The 19,784-nt window shown below is 49.0% G+C and overlaps 1 protein-coding gene across 8 annotated transcripts in view; it reads left to right on the forward strand.

Annotated features, from left to right (window-relative positions):
- Positions 1 to 19,784, forward strand: part of BAZ2A (bromodomain adjacent to zinc finger domain 2A) — a 34,652-nt gene that overhangs the window by 276 nt on the left and 14,592 nt on the right. For 2 of the 8 annotated variants that reach the window (XM_061206086.1, XM_061206090.1), the window contains exons 1-5: positions 5,434 to 5,600; positions 15,420 to 15,557; positions 17,178 to 17,771; positions 18,646 to 18,831; positions 19,331 to 19,549. In XM_061206086.1, the coding sequence (XP_061062069.1) occupies positions 15,422 to 15,557; positions 17,178 to 17,771; positions 18,646 to 18,831; positions 19,331 to 19,549 (1,135 nt within the window). In that variant the 5' untranslated portion in view covers positions 5,434 to 5,600; positions 15,420 to 15,421. Of the gene's footprint in view, positions 1 to 1,132; positions 1,196 to 3,641; positions 3,704 to 4,915; positions 5,002 to 5,433; positions 5,601 to 15,419; positions 15,558 to 17,177; positions 17,772 to 17,890; positions 18,009 to 18,645; positions 18,832 to 19,330; positions 19,550 to 19,784 lie in introns of those variants that run through there. The other 6 variants (XM_061206088.1, XM_061206089.1, XM_061206087.1 and 3 more) reach the window with 6 other exon arrangements.

Here is a 19,784-nt window from a genome sequence, read left to right on the forward strand (position 1 = left end):
GAGGGGAAACCAGACTATAGGGGCACAGGGGCTCAGCTGGTGAGGCTGCCGACCAAGGGGTCATGAACATTGGCAAGCTCCAGCTCTGGGGAAGAGCCTAAGAGTGCACCTTAGGTTGGGGCTTTCCCCACCTCACCACCCCCGCCCCAGCCCCTTGCGCCTCCCACTTAAGCTGCTGAGATTCAAGAAATATTTCACAGCACTCACTGCTGGCCTTACCCCCACAAAAGTAAAGCCCACTTTCGGTCACACTGGATGATTTTTAAGGTGCTTCTCCCCCTGTTTTCTCCCCGGCCTTTCAAGTCCCTGCCCTCTTCCCTCCTTGACCCTGACCCACCACCAGGTGGGGGGGCTGCACTGAGCAGCTGCTTCCTGTTGCCCCAGAGGTTGCCGCAAGGGTGGTGGCGGCTGGGGGAGAGCTGAACTAGAAGAAAGCCGATTCTCACGGCCCCACACCAGCCTCACTAGGGCTGCTACTGGCGACCCCCATGCTTCAGTCACTAAGAAGACAGAGAGAGGCAGGACTGAGGTTGAAAGGCCTAGGAGGTCTTTGCCCTCCTGGCTTCCTGATTGCAGAAGTTTTTAAACTTGGGTCGTGCTGGGGGAAGGAGGCTGCCTCTCTCCACGGCTGTAGGGCTTGAGCCCCTGAGGAGCTGAAACACAGGGAACCTGTTCATCTAGTAGGGCCGCTGTGTGTTACCCCCAGCACACTCGGCTTTGAGTTCCCTCTCCGACACCTCCATTCCTCCGGAGTCCTTGCGACTCTCACTGCCTTCCTGGCCCTCCTTTGTGAAGAGATCTTTGCCGGTGCCTCCGGAGAGCGGGTGGAGCTCTCCCAGGTCCTCCAGTTCGGACCCACCACCATCCCCCACTTCACCGCAGAAGTTTCTGTCTCTTCTTCCTGGGATCTGTTCTCTTCCTCCATCTGGGATCCTTCCTGGTTCAGGCCCCTAGGAGACGCCACCCGCTTCCCCCTCCCTCAGCGGATTCTTCGCGACAGCCCTACCCGAGCGCTCGTCCCTACCCCAGTAGCTCCTGTCCCTTTAAGTGCTACCTCCCCCCCCCACCCCCCCCACCCCCCCCACCCCGCCACCGCCGCCGCCGGCCCAGGGCTGGGGGAGGAGGCGCCGCCGCCGCCCGGCTCGGCCACCTGCGCCGCCGCCGCCGCCGCCGCCGTCGCCCGGCCCTGCTCCAGGTGAGGCCCGGCACCCACGTCTGGTCCCAGAGTCCCCAGGCGGGCCGCCCCTGCGGTCCCCTGCCCCGGAATCCCCGCTGCCCTGGACTCAGGATCTGACCCTCCCCCTGCGGGAGCTGCCCTTCCTCTCTCCCCCGCACTATCTACTCGTCCATTTCTCCCCTGTCCTCTGCGACCGGAATCCGGAGGCTTCTCACGCCTCTCGGCCAACCTCTCCCGGGTACCCCTCCTATTCTGGACCCAGGATCTCCCCCTCCCCCGCTCCTTCCTCGCCAGAAAAATCTCCCGCGGTCCGGGTTTCGCCTCCTCCCCTCTGGAACCATCGCTTTCCCACGCCATCCTAACCTCCAGTGGGAGGGGGAATAACCGCCACCCCAACTACTCTCCTTCCCCGTAGTAAGGGGGGTTGGGGGCTATCATAGACTAGAGTCACTTTCAGGCCCTGCTCCGTTTAGCCCTTCAAGTTCAACTAACTCCCATCTAAAGCTTTTCTGTAGCCCTCACCCCACTCCATCTCTCCCGGACTTTGGGGGTGCGACCTCAGCACCAGCCCAGGTGGGAACGACCCTCTTGGACTTGGGGTGGGCCGGTCCAGCCTAAGAACGCTCCTACCCCAGAGTCAGGGAATGGGGGAGGGCGCATCCAGAATCTTGTGATTCTGGGCTTAAGGGGCTGTTGGGGGACAGTGGATGAGGTTCTAGGACTAAGTCTCTAAGGGCGGTGGGGTGGTGGGGAAAGCCTGGGAAGCCCAGCCTTCTCTATTCAGATGCAAAGGGAGTCCTAAGGAAATTAGGTCTTTCTCCATCCTCTTCTGAGCCCAGCATGGAGAAGCTCGTTGGGGAGTTTAAAAAAAGACTGTGCTGAATCTGAGGGGACACATACCAATTTGGAGAGAAGAAGGATGAGTTGTGGTCCTTTTGATGTGTTATAGGAGAATCTGGCCTCCCCAAAATACGGAGGGGGAGAAGACTGTTTTCCATTAACCTGGACAGGGAAGGGGGACAAGTTGGAATGGTTACAAGGTTGAGGGCCATCTCCCTACTAGACCCTATTAACACTGTGAACCCTTCAGCCAGTGAGCACAAGAGAGGTCTTTAATAATTACCCCACCTCCATTGGGGAATTCCCCCTCCCTGCAAATCCCCTGCGACCCTAGCCCTGCCCCTTCCCTTCCTGCAGCTCTCATTCCCTGCTACCCCCAACACAACACACTCCAGAATGAGGGGACAGGGTGTCTGGATTTGCTTCAGACTCTTCTGAGTCATGTTTCACAGGCTGGAAGGGAGCTGGCGGGAGGAGAGGGTGGTCAGAAGTGGTGTTTGGGGTTGAATTCCAGGAGTACCTGGACAGGGAGAGGGAGAGAGGTAGAGGGATGCAAACGAATCCCCTCTATCTCCCTTTCTGTCTCTTCCCCCTCCCAGCCCCAGCCATCTGGCTCCTGCGTGGAGCCACGCACTGTGGCAGCTGACCCAAGTCAGGGTGGTGCAGCAGGAACACAGGGAGGGTGAGAAAGGGGGAGCAGGTGCTAATTTCTCCCTCCCCATTCTCTTTATTACCCGCCCACTGGCCTGGCTTGTGAGAGGTTCAGAGTATTCCCTAGGTACCCTTCTCACAAGTTGCTGAAAAAAAGACCATTTGCCCCTTCCTCTTTCTAGTAGCTTCCTAAAGGGAGATGGGGTGGGTGGGTGATTGGCCACATCTGATGGGATTGAGGAATGTTTGGGGACAGAAAGGGTCAGTCTGCCTTCTGTCATCTGGATGGGGGGAGAAGCACAGCTGCTGCTTGGGGTGGCTTCTGACAAGAAGTAAACACCCAGCTGCTGGCATATTGACACCCCACCCTCATCCTTCCTCAAAGAGCAAGGAAGACCTCTGATTAGATGGGATGAGGAGGGGTCTCATTCAAGGAGGAAGGTGACTGTAGTCTTTCTGCACCAGATGGGAAAGAATGGATCCTGCCCCACTTTCTTTTCTAATCCCAGGTGGCCCTCTCCTATCCAACACCCCTCTTCCCAATCGCTCCTGGCCGGGATAGTCCTAGGGGTTGCCCTGGAGACTAGGCCTGGGGCTCGGAAGGGGTGGGAGCAGTCAGTGGGGCACAGGAGTAACCGGCTCTTCCGGAGCGGAGTGGAGCCAGCGGGTGGGTGTGTGTGGGTGTGTGGTGGTGGGGGAAGGGGCGTGGCTACACCCGTCTGACTGGCGCAGGCTCCTCCCCTGCCGCCCGCCTCCGACTGGCCAGCCCTATGATTGGGGGCGGGAGGTAGGAAGAGTCTCCCTCATCTGCCCTGGAAAAGGAAAGAGGAAAAGGAAAAAAAAAAAAACATACCTAGCTCTCTTCCTCGGCCCTTTAGGAAGCCAGTTCTATGCCCTGAGCTCTCTTCTTCACCTGTCTTTATTTTGGGAATGGGGGAAGCATTCCTTAGCAGAAGTTTGCTGGATCCCTGCTTTCTCCAGAAAGAAGGACCCCCTCTACCCTGAGTGTGGCCTCTATTTACCCAGCGACTTGAGGTCAGTAGGCTGTTGGTGATCCTTATTTTTTATACAAGGTGACCCTATAAATCTGTTACTGAGTCATGGGGGAGAAAAGGATTTTGATTTCTGTCTACTCCTTCCCACTGACAATCTACTTTTTTTTTTTTTTTTTTAATTTTATTTATTTATTTATTTATTTATGGCTGTGTTGGGTCTTCGTTTCTGTGCGAAAACAGGCTCCAGACGCGCAGGCTCAGTAGTTGTGGCTCACGGGCCTAGTCGCTCTGCAGCATGTGGGATCTTCCCGGAACAGGGCTTGAACCCGTGTCCCCTGCATTGGCAGGCAGATTCTCAACCACTGCGCCACCAGGGAAGCCCGACAATCTACTTTTTTCAGGAGAGGGACAGAAACCCTCCTAACCCTCTTAGCCCCTCTCTCTCTGGCCCACACACTTTGAGGCTTTGGTGAAGCTCACTTCCTTCTTAGCTTCTCTGAGCCATTTGTAGTGGGGAGTGAAGTCTGTCCCCCAAATTTAGGAAGAACTCACTCCCCTGTGGAGTAAGGAAATCCAATCTAGACTAATGTATTTGGTCCTGCCTTACTCTGGCCCCACCCAGTTTTCAGATCTCCTTCCTCCCCAGACTCCCAAAGGAAAAAGTATTTGTTGACCCCCCAACCTGCCAGAGTTTCATCATCCCCACTCTGTCTGTTCCTCTTCCAGAATATTCAGCTTGAGTTTTGCACAGTTAGGCAACTGTTTGTACAACTGCATTGCAATGAATTGAATGGGAATTATCTTGAAGCCTGCAAAGTCTGTTGAGTTGCAAGGAAAAGAAACCTGGTTTCTAGTCACATTTTATCCACTGTTTGACCTTGAACAAGTCGGTTAACCTCTTCAGGCCATAATTTCTTCATCTACCAAACAGAATGTTGAACTAGAAATTCTCTAAATTCTAACCTCATGTATGACACTGTTCTTCATTCTGGGTCCCTGCAATAGACGTTTTAGGTGATAGCTAAACTCTAGTCCTCTGCTAGATTTTTCTTTCCTCTTCTCAGAAGGTTTCACTTAGTTATATAGCCCTATCAGAAAAAGTATACTGGAACTATAGAATAGGTGGACATTTGGGGCACCTTATTTGCTGGTCAGTTTTCCTGCTTCTCCCCTGTCCCTCTGACCAGGTTTAGGCTAGACTCAGGCCTTCCCTCTCTGGTCTCTGAGCCAAGCTTCCTTTTCCTACCCACAGGAATCTTCCCGACCCCCAGAGCCCTGCAAATGTCGCCGGGAAAGTGGTGATCCAGGCAGGACCAGGCTGCCACCCACGGGACAGAGGTGAGTGGGCAGCAGATGGAGCAGGAGCTTGCCTTTTTCCACCCCTTTACCAGGACTGAATTTTCCTGACTAACCTTTCTGCTTCTACACTTCCACTTTTCCACTACCCATCCTGGGAAATAACTGCCCCCGAAATGATCTTAGGGGAGTGGCACATGCCTCGGTCCTAGAAATTTGGTTTAGTCTTTTAGGTTAACCTTGGGATCAGGGCACGCCTTTCAGTTTGCTCAGTGTGATGCAGGACTACCGCCCACAATGAGACACAGTGCAGAGGGAGCTTCCCGGTAGGCTAGGGAGACACCGCGGCGCTAGGACCCAGATCCGGGTCGGGGAGCCGGGATGGCCGGCGCTAGGACCCGGCGGCTCTCTCTCGGCCGCAGCTTCCCCGCCCCCTCCGGCTCCGGCTCACTCCTCCCCCGCCGGCCATGTTGGCTCCGCTCGGGCCCCGCGGTTGAGCCGCGTCCCCCTCCCCCCTCCTGGACCCCAGACCCCCTCCCCCGCGTTCCCCTCCCCTCCTGGCGCCCGGAACGAGACCATGTGAACTGCCCGTCCCCCGGGGAGAGACAAGCCCCGAGCCTGGCTGGACGCCGCCGCCTCAGGTCTGTTGGGTCTGTGGCTGGGGGCCTGAGGGGAGGGAGCCCCGCTTTCATCCGAGGCTTCCCTCAGGGAACCGAAGCTCTGGAGCCGCCTAGAGCCTTGCCGGGGGGTGGGGGGAGGAGACGCCGACTCGAGCTTATTTCCAGTTAGAACCCAGCCCTGGGCGGGGGTCTTCCTGCACTGGGGGGTGGGAGGAGAAGGGGGCTGGTCTGCCTGCAGAAGATCAGGATGGGGCGGCGGGGGCGGGAGCGGGAGGAGCTGTGGAGGTTCCCGGCGACGGCGGCGGCTGCGAGGAGGAGGCGGAGAAGCCGCCTGGCTGGTGGAGATGACTCCTGTGGGGGACTCGGGGTGGAATCCCCGGGAGGGGCTCCACCTCTTCAGATGGGGTGGGGATTGCCCGAGTGCGAAGGGTAGGTGAGGGGGTTCCCTGGACGGGTTAAACACTCCGTTTGTGGGGAGTGGGGCGTTTTGGCAACGGTGAGTGGAGGTCAGAGGGGTTTCCAGGGGTCTCGGGGTGTCCGCTCGGCGGGGTGAGGGGTGGGGTGCACGTTCTCTTGAGCTTGGCGAGCAGGAGAGGGCCTTGCTGGAGTGGAGCTGTGCTTGGCCTGGGGCTCCCGAGTCCCGGGAGAATCCGCCACTCCAGGGATGGGGGTTGATAGGGCCAGTGCTGAGGCGTACGGATCTGAGCCGGCCTTAGGGGCCGGAGGGAAGAATGAAGAGGGAGCCCTTTCCAAGGGGGATCCCTCACTAAGGGGATCCCCATTTCCGTGGCAGAAAAGATGATCCCGCATCATCCCTTTCTTTCCTGGTGTTCCCAATTTTCAGGGGAAGGCAATGCCAACAGCAGTCATCCTTTGTAGGATTTATTGGAGTGGGAGATTTGCATCCTTCGGGGGGCGATGCCGGGGGATAGCTTCCACCTCCATCTGTACACAAACAGCCCCTCCCCCAAGCCTCCCGCAGGAAGTGGCCGGGAAATGGCAGCTGTGCGTTTGCTGCTGCGTCTCTTGTTGTTTTGAAATGTCCATTTTAATCAGATTTGGTTTCATTTTCTGAGGCCTTCGGGCAAGCTTGGATCCTGCCAACCATGTGGTCTGAGAGTCCTTCGTTCGACTTTTTTTTTTTTTTTTTTTGGTAAACTTAATTTGTCAACTGGAAGTAGTCACTGCAGTTGACTCCCTGATCCCAATCCCCCCTCCAAAGCATCTCTGTCTCCCTGTCTGGATTTTTTTCCCCTGAGCTAGAGGTCATAGAAAAATCAAACTCACTCATCCACCTGCAGGGCTACGCAAGTGATGCAAATTCCCTCGGTGTAGAGAGCTGTCAGGAAGACTTGGGATCTTTTGTGTCATGAGAGTGGCTTTTTGGGATCCTGCTTAATATATATTCTTATATACATACGAATATTAAATATATTTTTAAGTATGATAGTTTCTGTATTGCAGAGCACTTGAGTAAGTGAGCTTGTGACGTGATGAAGTTGATTCTGAGAGGTGGAAGAAGAGGGGGGAATGGGGAATGTTAAACTGAGTGGGGTTTGTGGCAGGAGGTAGGGACTGATTTGTAGAGTGTGGTGGGCTTGTTCCTCACTGGTGATTCTAGCCTAAGGATAAGTCCCTGTGGGAAGCCTGTTAGTTGACATAGGGGAGGGTTTACCTTCTGCAGTACCAAGTAATTAGGAGAATTAGTTATCATATGACTTATGCTTCAGTCCATAAAAGACATCTTCTCTCTTTTTACCATTCGTGGAGAGGGCTAAGCTTTTCCCTTGTTCTGTGCAAAGTCATGTGTCCAGATTTTCTCTTTTTCCCACCTGATAACTCCAGGAGATTTCTACTATAGCATATAGTGATGGACTGTGTGTACTGTGCCCCCAGGCATTTGGTTAGACCCTGGGTTTGGTTTGAGGTGAGTTGGCCACAGGATTTTCTGTTTTGAGAGGTGAGGTATCGAGATCATTTGGACTATCCTGAAAACTGCTTAAGCCTAACATTTAAATAATCTTTTCAGTACTTTCCACCTGAATTGTAGATTCTTAGATTAAAGGTCCAGGATAGGACCAGATAGACATATATGATTATGTGGCACTGTTAAGATAGCATCATTGCTCCTTTTACTGGGGCTGTTGGGGTTGATAGTCTGGAAACAGTAAAAACGAGTTCAGTGTCACTGTCCTTTTTCTTGCCCTTCTGCTTGACTGATTGGTTCCTTTGAGTTGCTTTCTTGACAGTGATTTTAAGTTCCCCATTCTTCAACCTTTGTTTACCTAGATTGGGGCCTGACAGAATAGTAAATTGATTTTCCCTGGTGGAAGTTAAAAGAATGAAGGAAGGAGAAAGACTACTCTTATTTTTTTGGACTCTTTAAGAGAAATAAAAGTTGATTTTGAGAAAGTAGATAGCTGTGGCTTCATTTGATACACGACTGATCAGAAAGCTGAATGAAGTAAACCTTTCATGGCCTTTTTGTAAAATGGATGCATTTTTCTCTCAGAGAAGTGGATTTCTTAATATTGACTTTTTTTTTTTTTTTAAGCCTCTCCGTAAAGGAAAAAAATTGAGGTGTAGGGAGACCTATGTGGGCCGACCTCAGAGCCAGTCGGAAATCTAGAATGCCCTGAGAGGCTCATCTTGCAGTCTTGTTGTTCTGGAATCAGGTGTTGCCAAGAGAGAAGCAAAGCTTGGGGGGGTTACTGTGTCTTGCTGATGTTGACCTTTCTTATCACCTCTGAAGAGGTCTGCTATATTCTTTTACTGAAAGAATAAAATACAGTTAAAAGTGTGGAAGTTAGTCCAATAACCGGTATGATGTTTGACCTTGTGTGAAATGTGTACAGTGAGGCAGTAATGCCAAAGTTTTTATTTCCTAGGACATAGAGTGAAGTATAAAACTCTTGAGGATTTCCTGGGGCAGATAATCTTCCTGATTTGTTTCTTAGGATATGGATGTCCTCATATACCTCATAGTCTAAGGTTAATACTTTATCAACATTGCTGCACATGGGTCAGAGGGACCATTTTTTACCAACTTTTTGGTCTTCATAATTTTGAGATTTATAGAATTGTGCAAAACAAAAAACCTGTCTTCTCTGAAGAGTTCTGGAGACTGTTCTTGGATTGGGTCACTGGCAGTAGAAGTAGCATTGTGTTATTGTTACGTGGTGTTCTGTCCTTCTCCTAGTTAAAGAGAATAATTAAAGGGGCATTTTACATAATGAAAATATTACCAAACAGTTTAGCAAATATTCATTAAAAACTAAAGCATGGGGCTTCCCTGGTGGCGCAGTGGTTGAGAATCTGCCTGCCAATGCAGGGGACATGGGTTCGAGCCCTGGTCTGGGAAGATCCCACGTGCCGCGGAGCGACTGGGCCCGTGAGCCACAACTGCTGAGCCTGCGCGTCTGGGGCCTGTGCTCCGCAACAGGAGGGGCCGCGGCGGTGAGAGGCCCGTGCACCGCGATGAAGAGTGGCCCCCCACTTGCCACAACTAGAGAAAGCCCTCACACAGAAACGAAGACCCAACACAGCCAAAAATAAATAAATTAATTAATTAGTTAATTAAAAAAAAAAAATTAAAAAAAAAAAACAAAAAACTAAAGCATGAGGGTTCTTGGGAATTCCCAGGTGGTCCAGTGGTTAGGACTCCACGTTCTCACTGCCAAGGGCCTGGGTTCGATCCCTGGTCGGGGAACTAAAATCCCACAAGCTGCGAGGTGCGGCCAGAAAAAAACAAAAACCGTGAGGGTTCTTAAGAGACAAGTGGTACTGCTACTTTTGGTCTCTTGGGCTTGGGCACTGTATAACCTGCCTTCTCAGCTCAGTTTTTTTTTTAGGGGAGAGGGGGATAGATTTTCGAAGGAAGGGGTGAAGTCATTAACTGTTAGAGCTGAAATTCTGAGAAACAATCAGAGCTTGAAAGGGAAATAACCTTGTTACAACCTCTGGAGTGTGGTTTTTAGTGTCCTGCAATTTAAAGGCATTTCCAGTCCTCTGACAGTGAAGTGACCAGAGTTGTGGCAGAAAACCTAGCCTAGATTGTTAGTATATGGTTCCTTTATTCAGTTGCCAAATACTTTAAAACCTGCTATATACCTTGAGTGTTCAGTTAAATCATGCTTCCCTGTTTCCAGGCCTTATTTTCTGCATGAGACATCTGTCTAAAATATGTCAAGATTTGGGGCCTTTCTTCCCTCTAGAAATTATCTCTGTGAAGAATGAAGCTGAATTTTTTGGTTCTCTTGAGAATGGTGGGAGCAAAAATCACAAACTTTATTGGATGAATAAGTTGGTAGTGACAGAAAAGACAGATTTACTCATTCATTTGCTCAATCTATGAGTTCAACAAGTATTTCCTTTCATTTTTTTAATGTACTTAGCACTAAAGTGCTGGAGATATAATGGTAGAACTTAATTTCTGGTTGATGCTGTAGAACCTACATAGTATAGAAGAAATAAGGACAGAGAACAATCATCTTTGTGTTCTTCTGTGCATCCTGGACATGGCAGTTGTCTTTGAGTAGCCTCCCTTAGGATAATAATCTTCCTTCTTTCATCATCTTCCTTCTGCCTCACTGTCCTGACTAGGAAAAGGAGGTTAAGGAAAGGACATTTTGAGAGAATGAGTGTCAGTCAGTATGGCTGTAGTCTGAGTCTGGGTTCCAAGGGAATATTGTTACCAGGGCTGTCTGAATGGGCTATCCTTACTGGGGAAGAAGGCATGTTGATTTTGTGGCTTGGCACTTGGAACTCTTTTGGTGGAGGAAGACAGCTTAGCCAGGAAGGAATTTTTAGATTTGAAAGTGAAGGCATGCTTGTTTGCAGCATCAGGAATTGGGAGTAGTGAAAACTTTGGGATCTTCCCCAGGGTATAGGGTAGAAGTGGGAAATGAGGCAGCTTTTGTGGTAGAGCAGGGTTTTTCAACCTTGCTCTTGATTGAGCGAGAACCAAATAATCCTTTGTTGTAGTGGGCTGTCTTGTGTATTACAAGATCATTAGGAGCATCCCCGGCTTTGATTTCCTAAATGCCAGTAGCATGTACCTTTCTACATAACTAAATGTGCCCTGGGGGCAAAATCACCCTGGTTGGAAACCACTGTATTAGAGTATGGTGGATGATTCCAGAGATGTGTAGAGTTCAGAAGTATCCTTCATAACATTCACAGTTACAAATCTAAAATGTAGTAGTATGATTTATTTACTATACTGCAAGATTTACATTCACTGTTTAGTAAAGATAGACATTTGAAATCTCTCCCCACCCCCCAAAATTAGAAACCTCTCTCTTTGTGGAATTTTAGTATTCTATATGGGAAGAATGAACCAGGGAGCTGCAGGGACTGCTCAAGTGTCCAGCTAGATGGTGTTAATGTGTCTTGTCTTTCTGGGGGTAGCCTCAGAGGTCTGAGTGTTAGGGTTGGTCGGGGCACCTGCAACAGTGTTGGAATTTGTAACATTTATTTCAACACTGTGCATTGTCAGCCCTTTTCTGTCAAAACCATGTCACAGGTCCACAGAGTAGTAACTCTTCAGTAGCAACTGAGAGAAAGAGCAGCCTATTTGGCCATGTGGCAAGAGCTTTACTGCCTCAAGCTTAAGGGGCAATGTCCCTTAACTCTTATAAATGAAGCTTAGAGGCCCTTAAGAGATCCATTTACATACTACTGGGACTGGGCTGGGTGCTGGCCTGATTGTACTTCCTGGTCAGGAGAGCTGTCTACTATTCTGGGGGTTGGGCACTGACTGATTTCTTTTTTCATTTGGCCAAAATCCCATTAGTTCAAAGGGAGGCACTCTCCTTTGCTTTACTGTTCTTCTTATTAGCTCTAGATGGGAGGACATAATTTACCTTCAGGCTTTATTGTGAAAAGCATCTTGGGTAGGAAGGTTAAAATTAAGTAACCCTGGTTTTATTGCTGAGAGGAGCTGCCCGCATTTTCTTTACATTCCTATAATGTGATCCCATATTTAAGTGACATCTGAAATCAAGAGTGTAGGGACTTCCCTAACCATCCAGTGGTTAAGACTCCTCTCTGCCAATGCAGGGGGCTTGGGTTCGATCCCTCATCGGGGAACTAAGATCCCACATGCAAAACTTCTCTTGAAATCAAGAGTCTAGTTGCATACAAGGAAGTCTGGCTGGGAGGATCATCCCTGATTTTGTAGTATCTCCCATACTAGTAAAAATAGTAATGGTTTTAAATTATATTTTGACCCTTTGGACATGATTATCTTTTTAAAAACTAAAAACAAAAAATAGTTTTTACTCTTTTTTGTCTAATAATAATAGCTAAAATTTATTGAGTGCTTGCTGGGTGACAGATGCTGTGCCAGGTCCTTTATATAGATTTTCTCATTTAATCCTCACAAGCCCTGGAGGTAAGTACTAAAATTTTTACTAATGATGAAGCAGAGGCTCAGCAACATTAAGTAACTTGATCAGGGTCACACAGCTAGTGGTAGTAGAGCTGGGATTTGCACCTAGAGCTCACTGTTGTTGCGCTGATCTCACTGCACAGCACAGAGTATTTTATGTTTCTAGGAAGCTTCTTATAAATGAAGTGATTGTGGTCCTGATGACCCCTCAGTAGAGGCTCCTGGGGAAACAGACCTCAGGCACTAGATAACTTCCCATTCCTTTTACTTATCTGATTTCTGTAAGCCATCCATTTATGCTTACTAGTATGTAATTTATGAGACAGGAAATGCTATGCTGTCCCAGAGTAGCAGAGATGAGAAGGTCACTAGTTTCCTCGTGGATTCAAACAGAAAAAGGAAAAACGAACTGTGGCCTATCATTGAGTGGGAGAATATAGTCCAGTGCACAGCAGAGGTGTGGCTGTGCATAAAACTGGGGGAGAGGAGATGTGGGGATCAGATGAGATTGGCTCTCCAGGCATAGCATTTCTAGACTTGCGAAATGAATCCCTGAATGTCCTCTTTTTTTTTTTTTTTTTTTTTTTTTTTTTTTTTTTTTTTGGCGGCGTGTAGTTTCCCCACCAGGGATCGAACCTGGGCCCTGGCAGTGAAAGCACCAAGTCCTAACCACTGGCCTGCCAGGGAATTCCCTGTGATGTAAGCTTTGTTTTGTTTTGGTTTTTAAATTTTTTTTTTTTTTTTTTTTTGATGTGGACCATTTTTAAAGTCTTTATTGAGTTTGTTACAATACTGCTCCTGTTTTATGTTTTGGTTTTTTGGCCGAGAGGCAAGTGGGATCTTAGCTCCCCCAACAGGGATCAAACCCGCATCTCATGCATTGGAAGGCGAAATCTTAACCACTGGACTTCCAGGAAGTCCTCCCTGTGATGTAAGCTTTGGAAGGAACCTAACCTAGAGTATAGGGAATGAACTTTCCTCCTTGGTGTCTTTCATTTCGGAAGGGTCACTAATCTCATGATGCTTATTTTTCAGATCCCTTAGTGCTGAGGATGGTCTTTAACTATAAGGAAATGCTGGGGGCCCCTGAGGTCTTCTGTAGAGACCGAGTTTCTTCATTGATGCAAAGCACGTTTGGGTCTGCTGCTTATTTTAGAGTGAAGATGGGAAATCCTTTATGGGAAATGAGTTTATCCTAAAAACTTCTCCCCCCTTAAATTGACAAAATACAAATTGCTTTTATTTTTTATTTACTTATTTATTTTAATTTATTTACTTTATTTATTTATTTTTGGCTGCGTTGGGTCTTCTTTGCTGCGCTCGGGCTTTCTCTGGTTGTGGCAAGCAGGGGCTACTCTTCCTTGCGGCACACGTCCTTCTCATTGCAATGGCTTCTCTTGTTGTGGAGCACGGGCTCTAGCTGCGTGGGCTTCAGTAGCTGTGGCACGCAGGCTCAGTAGTTGTGGCTCGCGGGCTCTAGAGCGCAGGCTCAGTAGTTGTGGTGCACGGGCTTAGTTGCTCCGCAGCATGTGGGATGTTCCTGGACCAGGGCTCGAACCCGTGTCCCCTGCACTGGCAGGCAGAGTCTTAACCACTGGGCCACCAGGGAAGCCCCTGCTTTTATTTTTTAAATTCCAGTTAAAATTGATAAAGGTGAGACAATTATGGTATTAAGCATGGAACATCTTTTTTTTTTTTTAATTTATTGAATTTATTTATTTTTGACTGCGTTGGGTCTTTGTTGCTGCACATGGGCTTTCTGTAGTTGCAAGCGGTGCGGGGGGGGGGGTACTCTTTGTTGCAGTGCGCGGGCTTCTCATTGCGGTGGCTTCTCTTGAGCACGGGCTCTAGAGCGCATGGGCTTAGTTGCTCCGCGGCATGTGGGATCTTCCCGAACCAGGTATCAAACCTGTGTCCCCTGCACTGGCAGGTGGATTCTTAACCACTGCCACCAGGGAAGTCCCAAGCATGGAAAATCTTATAGCTGTCATGCCATATACTTACTGTACAGGGTTTATATTTCATGCTCAGAATTATGTTAGATTCACCTAATGGTGGCTAATTTGCATTATCTAGCATGCTCAAGAATATGATTCTTGCAAACCTTGGGCAGTGGTCTTATGTGTTCTTAACTGATTTATTCATTCTTTTAAAAGCTTTACTTATAGTTTGTTTTTTTTTTAAGAGGTTATTTAAAACATCACCTAGGTCTGCTTATTATCTCATCTTGGGAGCTTGATAAAGAAATCTTTATACCTGAACTCTTCTGTCCTTTACTCTTCTGTGGTAACCAAAGGAGTTGCTTTTTCTGTATCAAGACAGATCATGTCTCTCACATAACAAATTAGTATGCGCTAGTACATCATAAGTATCTGATTGATGTGTCAGACTTTGCCAGTAATTCTAGCTTCTGCTTTCTGTCTTCTTCCTTCTTCTCTTTGCTCTATCGAAGGTAAATTTATTCTCATCATCATTCCTAGTAGTATATCACCTCATCGTATTCAGGAGAGGGTGAAGAGCTTTTTAACCATACTACTCCCCAGTGAGCCACTGCACTTTACAACTTTAAGTACCTAGCTATTCTCTCAGTGACCATTTACATTTAAGCCACAAAACCAAAACATGGGGAAGTAATCACAGTAGACATAATAGAATACTGTTCCTTGGGACACTCTCTTATTTAATCAGTTTTCCAGCTCTGACACTTTTGTGAGCTATATTCTTAGAGAGCATGGTATTTCCCATGAAAAAGGAGTAGACGTGTTACTGGATGATTTGACTTTTGCTATTATGGTCACCTTTCCTGAAATGTATTCTTTTCAAATTCCTTTACTCAGTTAACTATACTATCTTCTTCAGATGTCTAGGGCTATGGATAGGGTAACGTGGAAATTTCTTAACTCAACTATAATAATAAAACAGTATATGTATTAAACATGCTTTTTCTGCCAACACGTCCATGCTTTCCTGTCAAAAAGATGGCTTTGAGAACCTTCTGTATACCCTGAGAGTGGGACTCTGGCCTTACCTTGGCGGGGGTGGGGGGGAAGGATGGAGAATGTTAAATGTTGCAGTTGAGGGCTAATATCTAACATAGAGGGGTAACCTGGGCTGGGAGTTAAGAGGGTGGGGCTTATACAGGGGGAAGACTCCTCTAGGTGTGTATCTTGGTTTTCTCCCTAACTCTTTTTATCTCTACAATTCTGACTTTTTAAAACACAGTTTCTATGAGGTCATTGCCCAGGTTAGGAGTATATTTCCACTTCCTCTTCTCGTCTCTCCTTCCCCACTCCCCCCGCAACCCCCCTCCCTCCCAATCCAGTACCTGGGTAGGAGAAGGGTAAGTAAAGTAGATGGAGGGGAGGGGGCATTCCCTCTAGAAGATTCCAGGTGACATAACCTTGTTTAACCGCCAGTATTTTTTTTCCCTTCTCTCTCCCCTCCTACAGAAATGGAGGCAAACGACCATTTTAACTTTACTGGCCTTCCCCCTGCACCTGCTGCCTCAGGACTGAAACCCTCTCCCTCCTCAGGGGAGGGGCTCTACACTAACGGGTCTCCCATGAACTTCCCCCAGCAAGGGAAAAGTGAGTGTGAGGGCCACATGGCCTGGGAGGGAGTGGGCACCGCTCCTTTAGAGCAGGTTGATGGGGTAAGGTTTGGCTCTGGACTGGCTACTTCACAACAGCTCTCTTTTATGCCACGTGGGAAGGGAGGAAGTGAATCCTCAGAACTCCAGCTGCTGGAGAGAAGTCAAACTTCTAAGAACAAGTTCTAGGGGTTTATGGAAGCAACACTTTTCATTTTAAGGCTGGAAGGGATTAGAAAAACATACTGGCCTTTTCATCTTAGCTTGCTCTTCTGTCAGCCCTGTTCCCTGGCTACTGCCAGAGTGGTGAGGTGGCTGCTGCTGTTGCCTAGCCCTGTTCCCCGGCTGCTGCTTCTGATAACCAGGTTGGACCCGTGAGAAAGAGATAAAGGGCCAGCCCTCTAAGAAGCTGTTTTTAGAGGCTGGAGTAGCCCTCCCCTAGGACTGGGGGTGGAGGGGTTGGGTGAAGGTTGGGGTGTGTTTGCCTTCTAGCTTGTGCAGCAGAGAAGAGAGCAGATGCTTGAAGTGCTTGTGCCACCTCCTGTCCTTGTGGATAGAAGATAGGGACAGGGAGAGTTTTAATTCTTACCTAGTTCCCCAGAGAGAAACATCTATAATTCCAGACGGAAGTGTTGCTGCCAGGATCAGGTCTTTTCCTGGATTTGGCTTATCAGTTGCTCTGTACCATGGCCCTGCCAAGTACCTCTGTAATCTTGCCTTGGTTTCAGATACTTTATGCTTGGAAGCAGAGGGAGGCACAAATGTTTGCCTCCTTCCTTGCAGCAGAAAAATACTGCCACAGGCTTATACTTCACCACTCCCTCCTGTCTTTCACAAGGGGTTGCAGATAGATAGAAACTCCCTTATTTCTCTGGAGGACCGTTCCCGCCACGTCCCCCGAAGCTTCCTTAGTATCTTGGTTCCTTTTATTTGATTGCCCTCCAGTCCAGAGGCTGCCATTGGTGTTGAGAACTGAAGTCTGCAGTACTGCTCATACAGAGATTTCCCCCCCTGCGTATTACTCTCCAGTGCCTATGGGGAGGGGCCAAGCCCAGCCTTCCAAGCTGGGATCTTTCTGCTGTGGTGACTGCAAATTCTATTCTTAGCCCAGCACAAAGTGCTGGATCTGCATGTGCCAGTGAGGTGGAGGCTGTCCCTTCTGGTGCCACTGTGGGGCAAACAGGCACTGGAGAAGGCGGCAGGGGGTGGGGGGCAGAGAGTTCAGTCATGCCACTCCAAGGGAAGAATTCCTCCAGGGAATGAGGGTGGGGAAGAATGCAAGTCACTGTAGGGCGTCTGCGAACAGTTTCATTAAAAAAAAAAAATTTAAAAAGCCCTGAGCATCAAGAGCAGCCAGCTCTCTGCTGGTCGCTTGTGGTAGGCTGGGAGAGTTCCCCAGTCCCCTACTCAGCAGCCTCAGCGGCGATTGCTAAGCTTCCACCCAGGAGCATCTGGGTTTGGTGTTCCCTGGAGACCAAAAAACTATAAATACAGTAGAGGGGGAATCCCCCACCCCTTCACCTTCCCTTTTTCTAGTCAGTGCTGTTCCTTTAGTAGAATTTATAGTGTTACTTGCATACATTGCTGTAACTGACCCTTTTCCCTCCTTCTCTGCCAGGTTTGAATGGGGATGTGAATGTTAATGGCTTATCTACTGTATCTCACACTACTACTTCAGGGATTTTGAACTCTGCTCCCCACTCCTCCAGCACCTCACACCTCCATCACCCCAACGTGGCCTATGACTGTCTCTGGAACTACTCACAGTACCCATCTGCCAATCCTGGCAGCAACCTCAAGGACCCACCCCTTCTCTCCCAGTTCTCGGGGGGACAATACCCACTCAACGGCATCCTTGGGGGCAGCCGGCAACCTTCATCCCCAAGTCACAACACTAACCTTCGGGCTGGGAGCCAAGAGTTCTGGGCCAACGGTACCCAGAGTCCCATGGGGCTTAACTTCGATTCACAGGAACTATATGATTCCTTTCCTGACCAGAATTTTGAGGTGATGCCCAATGGACCCCCTAGTTTTTTCACCTCCCCACAGACTTCTCCTATGTTGGGATCCAGCATCCAGACCTTTGCACCCTCCCAGGAGGTAGGCAGTGGTATCCATCCTGATGAGGCAGCAGAAAAGGAGCTGACTTCAGTTGTGGCGGAGAATGGCACTGGCTTGGTAGGCAGCCTGGAGCTGGAAGAGGAGCAGCCAGGTATAACTGTGGGTCTGTGAGCTGGGTTGGGAGAGGGAAAATGGGGCTCTGGGGGGCGCAGTGGCTTTTTGAGGTGAGGAAAACTTGTCTTTCCAGCTCTCTGCAGTGGAGGCTGATTTGCATGTTGGTGATTAGCAGAGCCAAGTGGCTGGTGTTTTTGTGGCAGCAGCACCAGCTCGAGAGTGGGAGTGCAAATTATTTCAAGCTCATGCAGAGCTGCTGGCCTGGAGAGGGCAGGTGGGCGAGCCCGAAACAGCCCCAACAGACACCCTGCATCAAGAAAGCCTTCTTCTAAGTTATAGGAAGGGGTTGGGGCATCAGCAGGAGGCAAAGAGGCCAATTTGACTTGACTATGGCAGGGCCAGACTGGCTGCTAAAGTGGGCTGAGCCCTAAGTAGTGATTGGCACATGCAGGAGGGAAGAAACAGGCAGAGCACACCATTGCTTGTCTACTCACAGTTTCCTTTCTTTTTTGTTGTTGTTAGCATAGGTACATGTGCAGTCCCTCTCATCTTTCCCCTCAGAATAGATAAATGCTTAGTTTGCTATTGATTCCAAGTACAAGGGTGACTACCCTGTAAAATCACAGGATGTTTTCTCTGTTTAACTGGATGGGGGAAACAGCTGAGAACATGATGGGGTTCTTGTCTCAGACCCCACTCTTCTTTCCCCTCTTTACCTGCTGCAGGATCTTCCTCGCGCATCTTTGCGTACTCAAAAGTTCTCTGTATGATCGGTACCCAACATAGAACTGGGACCCATAAATGTTGAAAGAATGAACATCCATCCCTCTAGCAAAGATTGCCTACTAATAGCTAACTGAACCCGTTGACGGCACTGATTTTGACTTTTGCCCTCTCCTGGGATTTCCTAGAACTAAAGATGTGTGGTTACAACGGCTCTGTCCCTTCTGTGGAATCATTACACCAAGAGGTCTCAGTCTTGGTCCCTGATCCCACAGTGAGCTGCTTAGATGATCCTTCACATCTTCCTGATCAACTGGAAGACACTCCAATCCTCAGTGAAGTCTCTCTGGAGCCCTTCAACACTTTGGCACCGGGTAGGCTTGGAGATTGGCTCCCTTCAACGTATCTATGCAGAGGGTAGTCAGCTTATACCACCTGGAAGAGTTAGTAAGCCAGGGAAAGTATTTGGGAATCTGGGGCACTGGGGTCTCCAGATGATCCTGTGGCAGACCACAGTTTCATGCCACAGGCCTGACTGGGCCAACTGCACTCTGAGCTGAATTGGTTCATTTCCCAGGTTCTCTCCCAGTGTTCCTTTTGGCCAGGAGCCCTGGATAGGGACTTATTACCACACAGATGGGCTATTTGGGTTCTCACTAACTTGCCATTGAACGATTACCTTTTACCCCACTGAAATATAAGAAAGGCCTATTTTATGATAGATGCTAGAATTTTGTGTTGGTCTGTGGGTAGAAACCATTGCCTTGCCTTTCCCTAATATTAGAAAGAAGCTTCACACTATAGGAACTAGAACTGGATATATTCAGACTAGTATTTCTTAACTCTTGCTTTCTGATTTTTCCACCCTTGAAGAGCCAGTGACTGGAGGACTCTACGGCATAGATGACACAGAGCTGATGGGTGCAGAGGACAAGCTGCCTCTTGAGGACAGCCCTGTGATCTCTGCCCTCGATTGTCCTTCCCTCAATAATGCCACTGCCTTCAGTCTCCTGGCAGATGACAGTCAAACTTCAGCCTCTATCTTTGCCAGCCCCACCTCTCCACCTGTCCTTGGGGAGTCTGTTCTGCAAGGTAAGTGAGGAGAGCTAGGGCAGAGGAAGTCCTTGGCCTGGGCAGAGGTGAGAGAGCAGGCCTTAGGGGTGGGGAATCTGTGAGAGCGCCTTCCTGGGAGCTGAGGAGGCCATGGAATAGTGTGTGGTGGGACTAAAAAAAGCGCTCTGACTTCTGCCCCGTGCCCAAAAGAACTTGTGGGGTGAGACTTGGAGTTTGTGGGAACAAGGAGGCCAGAGGCCTTTACTGGCTCCAG

Source organism: Eubalaena glacialis, chromosome 11, assembly GCF_028564815.1.
Source record: "Eubalaena glacialis isolate mEubGla1 chromosome 11, mEubGla1.1.hap2.+ XY, whole genome shotgun sequence".
Lineage (NCBI taxonomy): Eukaryota > Metazoa > Chordata > Mammalia > Artiodactyla > Balaenidae > Eubalaena > Eubalaena glacialis.